The sequence below is a fragment of the Triturus cristatus genome, chromosome 3_2 (genome assembly GCF_964204655.1).
Source record: "Triturus cristatus chromosome 3_2, aTriCri1.1, whole genome shotgun sequence".
Taxonomy (NCBI): domain Eukaryota; kingdom Metazoa; phylum Chordata; class Amphibia; order Caudata; family Salamandridae; genus Triturus; species Triturus cristatus.
Window position 1 is genome coordinate 447360914 of NC_140584.1, and position 15916 is coordinate 447376829.

At 43.4% G+C, this 15916-nt stretch overlaps 1 protein-coding gene across 2 annotated transcripts in view; it reads right to left on the reverse strand.

Annotated features, from left to right (window-relative positions):
• The window catches only part of SAAL1 (serum amyloid A like 1), a 305196-nt gene that overhangs the window by 38034 nt on the left and 251246 nt on the right, over positions 1-15916 (reverse strand). For both annotated transcript variants that reach the window (XM_085648052.1, XM_085648053.1), the window contains one exon: positions 3460-3662. In XM_085648052.1, coding sequence (XP_085504178.1) covers positions 3460-3662 — 203 coding nt within the window. The remainder of the gene's footprint in view (positions 1-3459; positions 3663-15916) is intronic.

Genomic DNA, 15916 nt, shown 5'->3' on the forward strand with positions numbered 1-15916 from the left:
TGCCACCTGGCATTGCTGACAAGGAGTATGTATGAGACCAAGGGACCAAGAAGCCTTAGAGCCATCCTCACCGAGATCCAGGACTGAACCCATAAATATCGGTCTCATAGTTTGAACGTCCAAGACTCGCTAGGGCAAAGGAAAAGTTTTAAACCTCACTGTATCGTAGCAATGAATGGATGCCACTATGAAGTAATCAGATGGGACTTTAGCAGGTTTATGGTCAACAGCAGGTTTATGGTCAATGCCAAAGACGTTAATAGTTCAGCCGTCAGGAGGAGGTCTACTTCTGACTGCGGTGAACTGACCTTTAGCAGCCAGTCATTGAGGCACTGGAATATGGAGACTTTCGGCCTCAGAAGATGGTCAGCGACCACTGCCATCACTTCAGTGAATAGTAGAGACGCCAAGGTAAGGCCGAAGGGAGATCTCAGCAAAATGAACCCACCTTGAGCCACAGATAATGCCTGTGGGACTGAAGGACGGGTATATGAAAATACACATCCTGCAAATTTAGGAGAACCATCCAGTACCCTGGGTCTAAGGCAGATAGAATATGGGCCAAAGTGAGCATTTTGAATGTGTCCTCCCACAGGAAGGCATTTATAGGTCAAAGGTCTAGGATCGTTCTAGAGCACTCCCACCTATCCTTTTCCAGAATGGTGAAGCAGTGCAAATAACAGCTCTTGCTTCTTTAAGAAATTAGTACTCATTCAATGGCACATTTAAGACATGTCATCCTGCTGGAGGATGGACAGATGCTTCTCCAATATGCATTTGTGTGTGGGAGGAAAATGGGTTGAGGAGGAAAACAAAAATCAGGGTGTAGCCCCTTTGAAGTATCTGTAAGACCCATCTCTAGGACATGATGGCTCTTCAACCAGGAAGGAAATTACAAATCCTACCGTTTCAAGTATGCCATGGGTCGTTGAGAGTAAACTAACATGGCTTCCTGGCCATGGTAGCAAAGGAGGAGTAGTTGAAGGACAGATACCCCTGCTGGCCTGTCGATGTGTTTTTGGTGTCGATGTCTGCGGCCCAGAAACAGCCCAGCCCAGAAACATCTGCTGTACCACTGCCTGAAAATTGTGCCATTGTTTATAAGCCAAATCCCCTAGAATAGCCTTTAATTATACAGAACTCATAGGGGAATGGTTTTGCAGGAGTCAAAAGCCCTAGAGAACAAACTGTGGCCCTACAGTCTTTAAACAGTGCAACATACAGTTCTCCTTCCCTCTCAAAGGTCTGGAACCATCACAAGTCATGTCCATCAGCGATGCGTCTACATCACCAGGAAACCTGGTTAACTTCATCCAGGCTTTGTCTGCAAAGCAATGCATTGGTACCAACCGCTCTGCAAATGCAATCTGTGGTCTCTAGGCCTATGCAGATGACTTACTTCACTGCATCCTGCCCATCATGGATAGTCTGAGTCCGGAAGACCCCATGGTCCTTCGGGACTGCCAGCAAGATCTCGCTGGCCATGACCCATATGGCATGTGAATAATGGCCCAACATAAGTCATGCGGGTAGTTGCCCAATAGACAAACTGGAATTATGGACTGTAGTATCAAGCTGGCAGAAGAAAACATCCACTTGCCAAATGCCTCAATCCATTTCTATTTTCTGCCCCAGAAGTAGGGGTAGGTGGGAAGGAGTTCGGGCTATATTGACTGGTCAAAGCCTGTACAATAAGACTTTCTGGTGTTGGGTGGTTCATGAAGAAGTCTGGATCCAGGGTGCAGGCCCGGGCCACCTGGCTACTTGCTAACTAAAGGGTGAACAACAAGATGATTTCAACCATGTTGTAGTCAAGGCATTTATGAGGGCACTAATGAGTGGGAGTAGTGTCTCTGTTATCGCCAGCCCATTTGGAGAATCTCCTTCAGAACATTTGTCTTAGTCTCAATGGAGGGAAACTGCAGATCTAAAACCTCATCTCCAAACCACAACTGCAAATAAGGCATTGTGCTCCATTCCTGTCCATGTGGCCAGTAAAGCTCAGTTTTGAGGGAGGGGGGTGGGTGGAGGGGGGGTGGGAGGGGGGTGAGTGGAGGGGGGGTGGGAGGGTGGTGGGACTAAAGCCCACTGGCATTTTGGCATCATCAGTATAATCGGAGGAAAGGAAGCCATCCTCTACCCCACTGTCATCAGTATCTTGGGGTGCCCCATCTGCTAGTGTAAGACCAGAGTCTGAAAATAAAAGAGACTGCAGCCTCTGCTGATAGTTGCATCACGATAAAGGTACCAGCTTAGAAACAAGCTGCATATTGACTGGTTGCGCTTTCATGATCTCATAGTGTGACATCGGTTGAGCTGACATCGGTCTACGGTCTAACCTTGGGGTCAGCAGCGGGTCTTCTTTTGTAGCAGGAGGAGTTGGTATAGTTGTTCGTGCAATGAGTACCAAGGTGGATCTTGAGGCCGTTGTTTAAGTCTGTATTAGAGGTAAGTACGGGCCGGCATAAGGTCGAGTCTTGATTAACTTTCTTGTGTTTGTACTTGGGTTTAACTTACAAAAGGTTTTTTTGTGCAGGAAGTGAAGCAGTCGAATGTATGGCCTTGTGAAACGGGTCACGCCTGCAACTTGGACTGGGAGCAGAACCTGTGGGAAGATTGCAGCTTCTTGTTATTTTCTGTGATGTAGTGCTTCGACTCATGGTCCCGAATCACCTTGGGTTGCATTGGTGACACAACTTGGAGTCACGATTGGCACATAGGCACACCTCAGGGGGGTCATGTGAAATATATATGACTCAGCACTCAAAGAGTTGTACAACAAAAATGTCCTTTGATCATGTGCGATTCAGATCATCAGAATACCAAGATCGATTACAAGCAGGTCACATAGTGCATAGACCACTTCTTCTTTTATTGTCCGTAGCCAATGCGTTTTGTCCCATCCAGGACTTCGTCAGGGCTTGTATTGAGATACTATCTGTATATAACTGCTCAAGAAATAGTCTTCCCCGCATAAAACAGTGCAAGACACAATGGACTTCCAATTCCTTCTTGTCCTATGTCACAGACCCGAATATGTAATTCTTCCATCCAATGTAGAATGAGACAGTTTGTGGTCCTGTGAGTTTAGTAGCTCACGAGTGGCATTTCATGCTGGTCAAGTTCTACCTAAATGCAATGGTCAATGCATGAGGTGCATTACATATTATATCAATAATAATTCTGAAACTGTAAAACGAATCAAATAAAAGTGTTCTTCCAAAAGAAAAAAAATCTCCAACTTTGCCCTAAACATTAAACTTTTGTGTAAATCACCATATCATTTCCTTTGCTTATTGCCAAAGCAAATTTTAAAGGAGCGGTCAAGGAAAGTTCACCATGTTCACAGATGTCTGATGACTTCAAAGTCCCACTGAAGGAACAAAATCTGAAAGCATACTTTTGGGTACAATGACAATTAACCAAAGGAGAATCCATAATACAAAAGAATTGGTTTACCTTAGTTAACAGGATGAGAATGTTAGACAGAAATTCAACGCAGATATCCTTTAATATTTTTAAGTGGAAATCTTCCTCGTAGATCACAGTTTTTTCACTCTCAGTCTCTTCTGCTTTGGACAATTTTGAATGTTCTACTGGCTTTTTCTGACAATCTTCCAAGTGTTGCAAGATTTGTACCAAACTGCTTACTAAAGGGATATCTATAAAGCAAAAGTTTGTAAATGTCTTTTAGAACAATACACTATTCATTTAAACTTCTATCACATTGCTTATCAGAGGGATGTTACAGCAAAGAGATCTAGAATAATAAATTAAGGCACTCAGAGCATTGAAGAAAAACACACATTTTTAAAGTCATTCCTGCAATTCCAACTATCAAGCACATTAAATATTTAGGTGACCTGTTTGCAAAATTTATTGAATGCATTTTGGAGGCGAACCTGGGCTCCCAGTAAGGTTTTAGTTTTCTCCTGGAAAGTAAATTAAACAATACATTTGGGAGATTTTGAAAGTCTAATTTCTCTCTTTTTCACTCCACAGTAATTTTAAAAGAACAGAATGTAAATTGAAGCCTGTAAACATAATCAAGATAAATGGGAAATAGAATGCCCTGCTGTGAGGTTCCCTAGTCAACCCAAAAAAGTTGCCTGGAATTAGGAAAAACGAGTAATGTACGGTCTAAGGCATTAATTCCCACAAGATATAGACACACACTCAATTAGAGGTATTACCAGATAGTCTATATGATCTATGCAAAGAGACCCTCATTTGCCAGTAGATGGGTACCCAAGAACAACCACACAGAAGAAATACCAATATGATAAACTGCAAGTGAAATCAATGGGTGAAAAGTCCCATAACAAACTGCACCATCTATGTTGCTGGCTGTATACCCCAACCAGTCCCAGTTCTCAATTTCCCAGAGAAGTCCGAGGTGATTAGAGTTGGAGGGCAACGCTGTTCTTACAATGAGGGGGAAAGGAGTAGGAGACCTCAAAAAAGATTCACAGAAGCGTTGGTGGAATTAATAGCCCAAAACCATCACACACAGTACAGCAGTTCCTTCAGAAAACACACTGGACCATAAAAGTAAGAAGCAATCTTTATCCAGGGAAAAGAAGCAGGAAAGAAAGACACTGCAATGTCTAAATTTAGTAAAATGTAACTGGGAAGCACTCTCCCTGGTTCTTGAAGCCAACTGGATAATTGAAACATGGAACATCAGTCTAACAAATGGTAGGACAATCAGATCCAGGAACAATAAACACAGAATAGAAAAAAAAATATGCAGAAGGGGATCCAAAGCTCATCAACTATCAATCAGATTGTGCTTAGACTCAAAACACCAAAATGTCCAAACTATGTTGAGACTTATTATGCTTTCACTCACCTCCTCTTTCAAATATGCAGCAAAGACTGTGTTTCAAAATGACAAAATATACAACCATCCAGTGTTCTTCAGATCACACAATGCCAGAGCACTCATACATCAATAAAGCTGTTGCTCATTACAACATATATAATGCATTTCAGGTTTTGGTTTCTTGTGACTTTATTTTCTTCTTTTGATTGTTCCGCCAACACGTGTTTTGTCGTCCGGGAGTGAACCCACGACTTCCTCAGGGCTGTCACGTAGCAAGGATTTTCTGTCAATCTCTGTGCCGCTCGTAATTCCATCCCGTCCAGTAGGGGAGAAGATAAAATATAAACTGGTATTTCAGGTTGTGTCCGTATTTTAAAGTCAGATTTGACATCCACGTCAATCCACGTGGTGTCCAGTAAATGAAGAAACCAGAGACATTGAATTTGTTGCCCGTATCTCCTGCTTGCCAGCACGGACGCCGATCCTCATCTGTGTTGGATGCGGATCGGCGTCCGAGCTGGCAAGCTGATCATACAGGCTATGGCTAACTCACTAGAAATAACTGAACAAACATCCCAGGCTCTTGCTACATTAGAGAAGCCTTCCTCACTCTTCATAGCAAATATAGAACTATCCAAAATAAAAGGGACAACATTAAAACAAATGCCAGGAGAAAAGTATCCACATCTTAAAAGACAACGATAGACTCGAAGACATAGTAATATGCCCGCAGGAGTTATTCAGAAGAAGCTTGCAAGAAAAGAAAGAATTCTCACTTAGCATCATAAAGCAGAGTGTAGAGAAATTGACTATGTCTGGACCTACCATCCTTCATACTTGGGCCAGCAAAAAAGAGACCATTCTGAAAGAAGCCAGACTTGCACACCTACTTAATTTCCTGATAGCAAAATACACTTATCACAGGATGGGTTGATTAACACTTTAATCTTAATATTAACTCAAAAAAGAAACGTCACACCATAAATTCTCAGTGCCCGCTAAGCCTTGAGATACTACCAGGACTAAAGAAAAGGGAAACATTTTATGAACCCAACAATCCCATTTACCTGCACAAGTTTCAACTAATTTACATCAAGAGAGCAGGGAAAACGTTTGTTTTAAGTCCTGCATTATCATTATTTACCTCACAGGTAGGCAAAATTGGAGGGGTCCTGTCTGGGGGCACAGAGAAGTAAGGGAACAACATACCACGCCAGCATTGTAGAGTGGGATATGTTGAGTGTACCCAGAGGCACAATATTGCTGCTTAATGTCTTCTGTGAAGCCAAGTGGGCAAAACTGGTTTGTTGGGAAACAAGGCCACTTACACACAACAGTGGAGACCATTTTAGTTAATATTAAGTTATTATCTGGAACCAGTAAAGGGCTAATTCTATAAAACAATTTCATATAGTAACTGGATGAGGCTACCAAGGCATTTGTGGGATTTTCAGTGGACACAGTGAGATCAAAAATTGCACCTAGTGTTCCTTTTTAATTTGCCTGGGAGGCGATGTTTTTTTTGTGTGGTACTAAGCAGAATCAATTTGGTCTTAGTCTAAAATGATCCAATTATTGCCATCAAATGGGTTTGTTCATGGGTGAGACTTCCCTTCTGGTTGTAAGAAGGCTGGCTTAGGTCTTTGCCCTACAAGGCTTCTCCAGTTAGGACCCGATGGGTAATAATTTGCCCTCCAGGCACAGTTCCAGGCTTTTTCGGACCTGCGACAAAAATACGAACTTAAGAGATCTCAATTTCTTCATTATAGGCAAGGTCTCGGAGTGGAAAGTGTGCTACGATATGTGGAAATCAGCGCAGCAATACAGATTTCCACGTTATTTCCCAAAAACGTATAACTCCCATTATTTCTCCACCCTTGCAACCACCGGGACCCTTGGTAACGTTAATTCCAGGATGTGAGAAGTTGGCCTGATGTATGATGTCACTAGTTATAGTGTACACCTTATATCAGTCCAAATACCCTTATGGTGATTGGTTGTAAAGTCAACCTTATAGACCAGCTATCCTAGTGGTAGCATGGACAAGAGCAGTCTTAGGCTAAACTCTGAATGGCATGTGAAGCCAGCTGTGATACCATATATAATCCCTTGAATACCAAATGAAAGGACACCACAACAGATATATATATATATAAAATAAAGTGTATTTATTCTAAGCAAACACTCAGCACTCTTTATGAGATTAGAGGTAAGTACAACACAGTCTTATTTATGCATACATTAAGTCACACAGGTAAGTAATACAGTTAGGCCCTAGGGGCCACGCAAACCATATACTAAGTAAGTGGTATAAGAACCACTGTCACGGATATAGAATAGGCCTAGGCCTAGGGAATCGCTGGGGCTACACTACACTAGCGTTAGTTAGGAAGTGGGAGGCCCACGGGATTCGTGTGCAGAGTGGAAACACTCACGCGTAATGCGTAAAAGTCAATAGCAATAGTACAGTTTAGAAAACGGTAGATTTAGGACACTTCCGGAGTAGCTAGGAAGTTGAGACTTGAAAACTAGACACTAGGATAGTCACTATCCTGATGAGCACCGGAGTACCCAAGTTACCTAGCCCACAGGCTGCGGGTGCATAGGGGTGAAGATGCGTCGTTTTCGTCGTCGACTCCTATGGATGCCTGAAGAAAGATGCTGACAGGCAGTCAGTGAAGAGTGTCCGGTGGATCCCAAGGCTGGGATCAAGAAGAGAAGAAACCTGCAAGCAGAAGGGACAGAGTCAAGGTCACTAGCCAGTGACCACGTGGAACCAGGAAGGAACCAGGCGATGTCGTGAAGAGTTGCAGGTGAAGGTGAAGCTTGTCGCTGCAGCCAGGAGGACCAGGAAGCGTCGAGGACGACCAGGACCAGGAGGCGAGCTGTCCCCCGAAGGCTCTTGCTGTCGGCGGCGTCGAAGTTGGACTAGGACTCACCAAGCCTTGACAAGCGGAACCCAAGAAGAACAAAGGACTTGCTTCTGGTGCAGACCAGGAAGGTCTGGGGTGCTTCTTCTTTGCAGAGAAGCGGGAGCCAGTCTGGAGGAGCCAAACCAGCGCAGAAGATTTCAGGGAGCGTCGTCACAAAGGCCACTAGCCAGCGGGCAAGCAACCGGACAGACGCGGCAAGCAGGAAAATGCTGAAGGGCCCCACGCAGGACTCGTGGAGTGTGGGGGGCTGGTCTTCGGTGCAGATGGTGCTTGGGGTTGGGGCTTCTCAATCCCCGGTGCACAACTTCGAGGGTACCTCAGAAGCTGCGCTGTAAGTTACTAGCCACTTTTCCCAGGTAGCCGGTCCCACGTCGCTCGTCGCCTCCACGGATCTCAGCTCTGCTGCAGATGTGGATGAGGGTCGGAGAAGTCTGGAAGTCAAGGCTCTGGTCGGGCTCTGCAGTCGGTTCCTCGTAGAACGGTCGCAAAGCAAAGGGTAGTCTCTTGATGGTGCCTGTTTGCACAGGGTAGCCACTCCTTGGCTACAAGGGAGATTCTTCAGTCTTCTTCTTTCGTCGAATGTCGAAGGTCCAGAGTTTCTGTTCAGTTTTGCAGGTTCAGGATAATCTAAAGTCTTGAGGCCCAACTCCCACTCTTATACTAATCTGGGGGGCTGGGATACCTGCTAGGTCACGCCTTATGGGTGGGACCTGGGAGGGGGTGGTTACACCCACTTCCCTTTGTCCAGTTTCGCGCCAGAGCTGGGGCTGGAGTGCCCCAGCGCCGGTTTGAACTGGACTATGCAAGGAACACCTTGTGTGCCCCAGGCATGTCTCATTCCTTTCAGCCCACCCTGCCCCAATACACTAAAGGCTGTCTGGGGAGGTGCTAGCACCTCCCCAAGCAGGAAACCTATTGTCCAGGCCTCCCTGGCTGGGATCACTCCCAGCTGCAGGAGGTCAGACTTGTGTCGTGGCAGCAGCATCCATTTTGTGATGCTGAGGCTTTGGTCAGAGGCTAACAGTTGAAGTATGATTTTAACATGTCTTTCCCTCTAGAAGGGGGGGAATAATATTCTCATGTCCAGAAATGGCATGGGGGTATTATTCCCTAGTGTTAGACACCTTACACGACATGTTTTGATAAAGCCAAACCATAGTTACCATAACCGTCTAAGATTATAAGGCACTTTAAGAGTATATGGTAGGCTATATCATAGAACAGCTATAAGGACAAGGTTCCGAAAGCTGCAGACAGGCTCAGCTCATGCTAGAGCACCATCTCACATGTTACCAAGCACTCTGCCTCCAGGATTGTCAAGGCCTGCCATAGGAGTGACTGATAGGTACACATGTGTCTATATGTAAGTTAGGTATAGGAATACTACACCTAAGCAAGGGGTGATTACACGACCTTGCCCCAGCTGAGTGATCAGCCAGTTGTGTCAAAATGGAAGGCCAGGCCAGGGGTGGCATAATACATGCTGCAGCCCCTGGTAAGCCTAGGGTACACCTATGCCCTGGGTACCTAGGGTACACTGTACAGGGGCCAATAAGGTGATCCTATCCAAATGGGTTATGCACCTAAAGTACATAGTATTAATTTAGAGAGAGAACAGCAGGGCTGTGGGTCTGATTAGCAGGCCCACAGCCACATCTAAGTCGAAAACCAGTAAAGCAAAAGCAAAAAGTGGGGGTGAACATAGAAAGCAGACCCTACTCTCCTACACAGGACAGGGAAGTAACACGTCCAGGAGTGTTTTGAGAGGCGGACTGTGAGATCTACGTTTATGCCCAGTGACAGTCTGTGGGTGGAGAGCAGGCCTTTGGCCACCCTCTAAACAAGTTCCGGTCAGTCACTCTACCCCCAATGGGTGTGGTGTCATCCTGACTAGAGAGGCAAAGAACAAGCAGGCCCAAATGAGGACTGCTTCTGCCAGTTCAAGGGAGGCCTATTTAAAGTCAGGAAGGGGCTGGGTACAGCCCTCCGGCTATCCTGAAGCTCAAGCATGGGCTGAGTACAGTCCTAAGCTATCCTGCTCAGGAAAGGAACACCCCTCCCCGCACCAAAGGCCGCTGTTCACTTTCTGGGAGCAATACACATAATATTCCAGGGGAGTCGTCAAGGGTCAGGTGACAATGAACACTAAAAAAGACACATTTGTCTTAGGCAGTAAAATGACAACTTTCCAAAAGTGTAATTTCCAAGGTAATGATATAAAACACAACTTAACCATTAAGTTAGATTTTAAATTACTATTCATACGAGTCCTTTAATCGTGTTTCTAGCTCTTACCAATGAAATTGTTATACTGTAACCCAGAATTATTTTATGAGAGAATCAGCCTTGCCACAGTGAAATATGGCTTTTAATATTTTTCACTTCCATGGCATGTGAAACTTTAATTCTACATGTCCTACTTTTTAAATACCATACACACAGTCCTATGGGCATTTAGGGCCTAACTAGGGGTGACATATAAGCGTTAAAAAGGAAGGTTTAGGAATAGCGAAAGGTTTACTTTGCCAGGTCGAACTGGCAGTTTAAAACTGCACACACAGGCTGCAAGGATATGCCTGGAGGCATGTTTTACAGGGCTACATTAGTGGGTTGCACGAGTGCTGCAGTGTAGATGCAGCATTTAATTTACAGTTCCTAGTTACATTTAGTGCAATCAACTAGGGTCTTACAAGTAAATTAAGTGTGCCAATTAGGTATATGTCAATTTATCATGTTTAAAAGGGAAAGCATGAGCACTTCACTCCTGATTAGCAGGAGTAAAGTGCACAGAGTCCTATGGCCAACAAGAACGGGTTCAACAAAAGAAGGCAAAAATCTGGGGTGACCCCGCGGGAAAGTGCACATTTTTAATACTTAACAATTCATTTACTGCTCCAAGATAACCAAAGGGGATTTTCGAACCGTAAATTAAGAAAAAATGTATGTGGGCAGGTCACCCAAATACACAGAAGCGAGTAGTCCATAGCAATATGCAGCTGCCGGGCCCTCACAATTATTTTTTTTTAGAAAAATAAAGTCCTTGTTTAAGAATAAATAAAGCCCTACAGGGCATGTGGGTGGGGGGGATTTGCAAGAAGAGAGGTCAAAGGGCAGCAGGGGGATGTTATGTGGAACAAGCACACAGTGAAGGAAGGCAAACCATGCGCTCCTATGGAGTGGTAAAACACAAATGAAAAAATAGTTCCATTATTTCAGTACTGGAAGGATATAACTCATCCAATCATCATCATAATAACTGTATTTTGATTGCCAAGATCATGAAAGTAGAACAAACGTAACTTGCCCAATCAAATCAATGGTAACAACGTTATGCTCCAGGAAAGGAACAAAAATAGTGAGGAAAGCTACTGATTAAGGAGCGAAGGGCTGACATAATGCCCATTATGTATACATTGAGCACAATATTTAATCCACACAATTCAGCTAACGCTGACCTAATGACATATGCAAACAGGAATACAACTGCAGGCTAGTTTGTGAGGTACGGGATGTGTGGTAGTGTACTGTGTAGGTCCTTATGACGGTATGTGTGTGGTAGTCCTAAAACACAATTGAAGAAACTCTGCAAGCATGTCAAGGAGATTAAATGCTGAAGGTGGAACATCCAACAAATAAGGGTCACGTGTTACTAGCATACAACGCTGGAAGCATTGAATCAATGGCTCTTGCTTTGGATTTGATGGTTCTTTTGTGCATGTATGTAGTGGTACTTGTAAAAGCAGAGAAGTAACAGGAACTGTCAATCAAGAAAGGCATTTGGGATCTAAATTTGTCAGACCACTTCATCGGAAATTCTTTTGATAAACTGTAGGTTTGCAATCTACAGCTACCAGACAATACCAGTGCAATGTGTTCCAGTAATAACTACATAAATCAAACTGTGGCTTCTCTATAACAGGACTTTACTTCGATGAGGATTGGGGATGGGCCATTCAGAGTTATATTTACACCGCGTTTGCTAGAAAGAGTGCTGAGTGCGAAGGCAGGCTTCCTAAAGTGGAAACCAGAATTATTAATTAGTATATTGAACCTGACTGCCTCACTCACAAAGGAAAAACAACCTTTATTGCTGTTCTACAGAACATTCCTTTTTGCAAAGCTGCCTTAGTGGAAACAACGGACAATACACGGCAGATACAGTACAGCCAGCTATTGTAAGGAAAGCTAAGCAGAACAATTTCGAATCTATTTACCTTTAATGAAAAAAAAAATATTGCAATAGCTCACTGAGTTATTTATTTATTTATGCAGTTTGATAGTGTGCCTACGGGGTCCTTCGCATCAGTGCACTTCGCGGAGCAAAGGATAATGTTACAGCAGAAAAGTAAGTCAGTGATGGCAAAAACAATGGGAGCTATACACGGAAGCGAAGAGCAACATAAGGAAGGGAAGCAAGAAAGGGAGTGTCCAAGAGCATTCAAGAAGACAAGGAGCAAAATTAGAGAACACCGATCCAATGAAAATCAACTGGGGAACTTAATTTAGGTAAATATAGTAGGGTAAGTATCTAAGATGCAAACATGGGGAAAAGAACATAGCCATAAGATTCAAAAATACAAGACTGCAGAATTAGATTTAGACAAGAAAGAATAGCAGTTGCATGTGAGGGGTCAGGAGGAACAAATAAGTGAAAGAAGAGGAAAAGAAAGAGGTAAGCAGTGCTTAATGTGTGCCAGTGCTCCACACCGGCACTAAAATTGTTAACATTGGCACTTACTTATGACGCTCTACATGGTGGAGCTGTCTGTCTATCATTGTACAAAGCAGTTTAACAATTAAATGCATAGTTAAAAAATATTTCTAAAGCATCCAGGATATTCTAACTGCTTTGGATGGCCTGGATTTGTCCAAACTGTCACATTTATAAGACTGTGATGTCTAGTATGGAGTGTTTATACTGGCATGTGGCAGTTTCCAGTCGGTATTGTAACTTGCATTGGCCGCCTGAGGTGTAGCTTTGCCCCAGGCACTTCTTTATTTACAAATTGAGCACTGGGGGGAAGGTAAGAACTAGAAGACAAGATAAAGACTGAAAGAAAAAGTAAAGAGGTTGCATGGGAGTAAGTTAACACAATGACAACTTAACTAAAATCCAACAATCATATCGCTTTAAGAGAAGAGGTTTCAGCTCATTCGTCAAGGTAGCCAGAGAGGTGGTGATTCAAAGTGCCTTGCTCTCTGAATGGAAGTCAGGGCACATTTCTCAGTGCCCCCCCAATAACTGATAAATGTAGGAGAGCTGTCGTTTCCAGCTGTACCTCTCACAAGGCACCATGTTTAGGAAGGAGCATCCGCAATGGGCCTGAAAACTGCCCCCTCCCCCCCAAACCCTCCACCCCCACTAAAAAATAAATAGCACTCTTTCTACCCCGCCTGGGGTGAGCAACTGGTGGGGGAATTACCCATTCTGACCCCACCATGGGGACGAGAAAGCCCTCTAGAGAGCAGGGAATTAGTTTCGTAAAATAATATGGTGTGGGGCTGCCCACCCTGACATCAGACCTCGAATCCAACCCCGGAAGTCCAGCCAAGCCTTACTATATTGACCAGGGTGCTGGTTGGTGAACTAACACCTAATTTGCCCTACCCTGGGGGGGAGCAATAGGGGAGAGGGGGGCTGAAACCCCATTGGACACCAGGGACAAAAATGTATTAAATGCAAAAATAATAACAACAGGATGGAGAGGGCGTTGCCTGCCTTGGCATCAAGCCTCAACCCAACCTCAAAAGACCACATATGTCCTTCTACCCACCCTTGGCTACAGGCTGGGGGTCTAAACCCCAATCAGTTAAATGTTTTATTTTGCAGAGTCGACTTTTTCTTCATTATAACTTTGAGAGCACCTTCAAATATGTGAGTTCAAGTTGTCTGCAGCACAAAAACTATTGTGATTGAATTAATATACTAAACTGTATCTCCATGTGTAATAAAATGCGAGCCCGCATATAGGGTACACATGAGCCCGGACTTGACTCTTAGTTTACAAATAGCATTAGCATCAGAGCAAAGGAAGCAATGTTTCTCAGTTCATGTTTAAAACTCTCACTTTTAATAAATATAATACTAAAGCATGATATGATAGAGCACTGTCATGTACAGACGGCACATTCCAATTGCAGTGGCCACCAACCTTCCCACTGAGATGCAGTTTAAATAATATAACTGTATAGCATGCAAACAATAATGTGTGAAAATAGGTTTTCAGCAAATATTTATAATTTGCGCAGCACCAAATAACATGTTCTGTTTTATTTTGATCCTATTAAAATCTTTGTTTCCATCACACCTCAGAATTACAAAACAAAGGGCTTTACTAACTACTAGAATATATTTTGAAATATTTGCACAGCTCATTTACAAGCTAGTTAAATGTTAAGTGTTAGAAAGACACTGACATCCTACAGACTTTCATTTCTCACTGCCTGTACCCCAAAACAAATGTTAGAAAGTTCACTCTACTTATCTTTCTCTGACAGCAAAGTTAGAGGGTTTTGTAAACACCAATCTCCAGGATAAAACAAGCAGCGATTTGTAAGAAGACATAAGCTGACATTTGACCTTTGTCTTTGATTGCACAGCAAATTTGACAAGACAACATTTAACGGCATGTTTACTACGTACTCACTTTCTGAAGGAACAGAACACCTGTTCTTTACCAGATTGAACTCTCTAGACCAGGCCAATAGGCCATAAAAATAGCTTCTCCCTGATGAAATCTGGCTTGCCATAGGGAGTTAGCTAGTAAATTTCTCAAGGCCCGATAGATCATTTCTGAACGGTAGGGACCCAAGAGAATCTAGGGTGGTGTGACTTGCATGGAACCCATCAAGTGTGGGTACCCAAAATGTCCTGCAAATGTCAAGTATGAGTATACAAATTCTAATTTCCCATATTATGTGACAGAAAACTTGGACACTTTGAGCCAATGGCCTTAGCGTAACAAACTGCATTCCCACCCTTACCTAGACAGATGCTGCCGCCCATGTGTGGGTAGACATAAAGCACATCATTGGATCACACCAAAACTAAAGATGTGAAGACCTACTCACATCACACTGACTTCACATGGTAGAAGTTTCAACTGGTTCCTGTAACAAGCGATAGGACCAGCCACACAAGTGTGGTACCATTTTTATCGGTAGAAATTGTGTGGATCCTGCAATTTCCAGAACTTCCCCTCACAGAAATGTGAGGACAATGTGTGATATTTGATACATTTTGATGTTTGCAGAGCATTCTGCACAAGAAAACATAGTGGGATCCAAGCCGGTCAACACACCATGGACTTCTCGTGGTGTCTGGTTTTCAGAAATGTCTGGGTTTGATTGGTCCAGGTAATGGCTGAGCAAGAGCCCAAATACTGCAGCTACCCATGAGCATCAAAAATGGGCAAATTCTCAAGGCATGCTGCAGCTCAGTTGTTGGCTCTTGGTGTCGTCTGTTTTTGAACAGCCAACCTTATATATCCATGTGACGGAAGAGTCTAATGGACATTAAGGTATATTACTATTGCAAATTAGCCAATGGGACAAAAAATTACAGATAAAAAAAAGATAGTCACCTATTGCTATGTTTCCTAATTAGCATTTTTTCATTTCAACATTTGATTTGTTACTAAAAACCATGATTGAGCTACACAAATGTACCCTTGCTGAATTCCGAATTTTGTCTACTTTTCAGATATTTATAGCTTTCTGGGTTCAACCATGGGTTTCCCACCCAGTTCCACCACAAACTGCAAGTAAGGAGAAACCACAAATAATAGGAAAACTCTATTACCACTTAGGAAAAATGCAAAAACTCTGGAAAAAAAGCTGGGTATATGGTGGAGTTAGTAGCAAAACGTTTGCTGATGCCATTTTCAGAAAGGAATATGCTACTTACCAGTATGCATCTGTTCTTGGCATGTAGAGCTGCAGAGTTGTACACTTTGCATAGATCGCCATCTGGTGTTGGGCCCGGATGTTTGCAGTTTGTTTTTGTTCTTTGGACAGTCTTTGGAAGTCACGAGTTCGGTGACTCCTTCGGTCCGTACTGCGCATGGGCTTCGGCTCCATCCTCAGATTGTTTTTCGCCAGCAGGGAAATGATGGAGCGTAGTGATAACAGTGAGAAACCCATGCGTGTTGTATCTAAA